This window comes from Nicotiana attenuata, chromosome 7, assembly GCF_001879085.1.
Source record: "Nicotiana attenuata strain UT chromosome 7, NIATTr2, whole genome shotgun sequence".
Classification (NCBI taxonomy): domain Eukaryota; kingdom Viridiplantae; phylum Streptophyta; class Magnoliopsida; order Solanales; family Solanaceae; genus Nicotiana; species Nicotiana attenuata.
In genome coordinates this window covers 27171788-27174267 of record NC_031995.1, presented here as the reverse complement: position 1 = coordinate 27174267, position 2480 = coordinate 27171788, and the positions used below count along the sequence as shown (strand labels likewise).

The window sequence follows — 2480 nt, the reverse complement described above, 5'->3', positions numbered from 1 at the left end:
CAGCTCAAAAGGAATTTGGTGAGCTTATTCAGCTATATCAAAAAGGAGAAATATATCTATTCACACATGTTGGCTTACAGACAGTATGAAGTGTGTTTGTATTATTTTATAAAATTTAGTCAGTATTATTTACCTTTTTTTTTTGCATGAAAATATAGGCGTATCTAAAGGTAAAGGAAGTGGATCTGTTGGAATACAAACACCATCTGTGTCTCAACACTTAGATCAGGTAGTTATTTTCTGCAATTCGATTACAAGGTATTTTTGTCTAATGTGTTTTTGTATCAGTTGTATTTATGTTTATATTTTCCTTGCTTTTGTAGATCTCATCCGATGCATCGTAACTTCTTCCAAATCCTAAGAGAAGGAAGACTTCCAGTTCTCCTATGTATGACACAAGTGATATCCCCAAATTCAATATATGTTCATTTTCGCTGGGTAGTACACGAGGGACTGGTTCAGAAGGTAATTCTGCTACTGTTGTTGTTGGTATAGAGAGAGAAGAAGGTCGTGAACAACAGGGGGTTAGTCAAGTATCTGCCACGATGGCTGTGGATTTTTTTCCTGCTGCTGAACAGTAGCAGTTAGTTGTGACGGAACGGCAGGAAGAGCAAGCAAAAATAAAACCAGATCAAAAAGGGAAAAGGATTCGTATGGAGAGTATTTGGTTGAGATCTCCTTACGTAATTCATAAACAAAGGCGAAAGGGACAAGATTGGAAAGTAGGAAAGACTACATGAAGGTGTCCTTTCCATTATGTTAATCAAGACCGTGGATTGATGCAAAGATTTACAGAGTGGTTGGAGATGGATGCCAGTGAATATGATTTCAATCCATTCAGATTAGCTGGAGTTGATATTCCAAAATCAGTCTTTCCCGAGCTTATGGATCCTAACTCCGATCTTGCGGATGAAGTAAGTTATTAAGTTTATTTTTGGAATTGGTTTTCAACTGTATTTCCCAAAACTTCAGCTTATTTTTTATGGTAAAGTTTTTGTACTGCATTCTCTAGTTTTTTTCTAAACTTTTAAATCAAACATGCTGAAGTTTTTTAGATTATTTTCTAACACTTCAAACTGAATATCCTTAAGTTTTTGTCATACTGTTTGTAGTTTTGTAATGCATTTTTTTCTAAACTTCATACTTATGCATGGTGGAGTTTTTATTTCACATGTTTTCATTTGTTGTTGTTCATTTGCAGCATATGAAAGTGGACATATATTAGTTGCGCAAAAATTATTGCTATCACCTTCCAACTTATTCAAAATCAAGATGTACAGTAACAGATTTAATTATTGATCAGTATATGACTAAGCTGGCTGGTATTCATCCTTCAGAAGAACAGAAGGAGAAAATTAGAAAAAGGAAGGAAAAGAGAATGGAGGATCAAAAAAAGAGCAAATCAAAGAGAAAGAGGACATCCAAACAACAGACTGAAGAAGAAGAAGAAGAAGAAGAAGAAGAAGCGATTATTCAGCCACTTACGGGAGTTTAGTTGGTTTATTGAAAAGTCAATGAATGAAAAGGTGGACAACTACGTAAAAGGCCTTGACCTTTCCTGTGGTATCTCATGGGCATCTGCCAGAAAAGTATTCTTTTCATTTCGACTTAAGCCAAGGACGGGCCAGAGATCTACGCACTACTTTTTTGAAATTCTGGACTTTAAAGATAAAACTATATATGTGTATGATTCCATGGGCAGTGTAACATATGATCGTGCGCTTGAACATGTCAAAAATTATGCCCGGTTGATCCCACACTGTCTCAAATGCTTGGACTTTGGGGCACACAATAAATTTTATGGGAAAAGGCCTGTGGAAAAATTTCAAATTAAGTGGATGGAGAAACCGCTGCAGGGTAACAAGTACGTGTTTCGCATATGTTTTACCATGCATCTTATGTTTATTATTTTTTGCCCTTGTGTTAACTATTCTTCAATTTCTTTTTCATGTTCTTTTTGTAGCGTTGATTGTGGTATATTTGCTCTTAAGTTCATTAATATGCGGTTGAAGAAAGAAGATGTCTTTAATTTCGATCAAAGTCAGGCATTGACATTCAGGAGAGAATTGGCTGCCAATCTTTGGGCTCATGGAAAGTGGAAACAAGATAGCGGCTATGAAACTCCAAAAGAACAACAAGGACATGATTATGGAGATTTTGAAGAGACTTTGTGTGAATTTTTTGATTAGAGGATTGGGTGCACAAAATTTGGATTTTGTGAATATACATTAATTAGTTTTTTAATTGACTTTTGTTCAGACAAATATGTTTGTGTCTTTTATAATGAATTTTAAGTACATTTTTGATGAAAAAACTTCACCATGAAGTAAATATCACGACCCCAGTTTACCATCCATGAACATGTCGTGATGGCACCTAGTTCCTACAACTAGGTAAGCCTAACAATGCGGAAGTTAATATAAATTGCGGAAACATTTAATTAAATTTAACAAAACTAAAAAGGAACGGTATATAAGTGC

The 2480-nt window shown here is 35.0% G+C and overlaps 1 protein-coding gene across 1 annotated transcript; it reads left to right on the top strand.

The window, feature by feature from the left end:
- LOC109230430 (sentrin-specific protease 1-like) lies at positions 1315 to 2254 on the top strand. Its single transcript, XM_019395936.1, has 2 exons — positions 1315 to 1864; positions 1964 to 2254. The coding sequence occupies exons 1-2, from the start codon at positions 1515 to 1517 to the stop codon at positions 2187 to 2189; spliced, it is 576 nt and encodes a 191-aa protein (XP_019251481.1). The 5' UTR covers positions 1315 to 1514; the 3' UTR covers positions 2190 to 2254.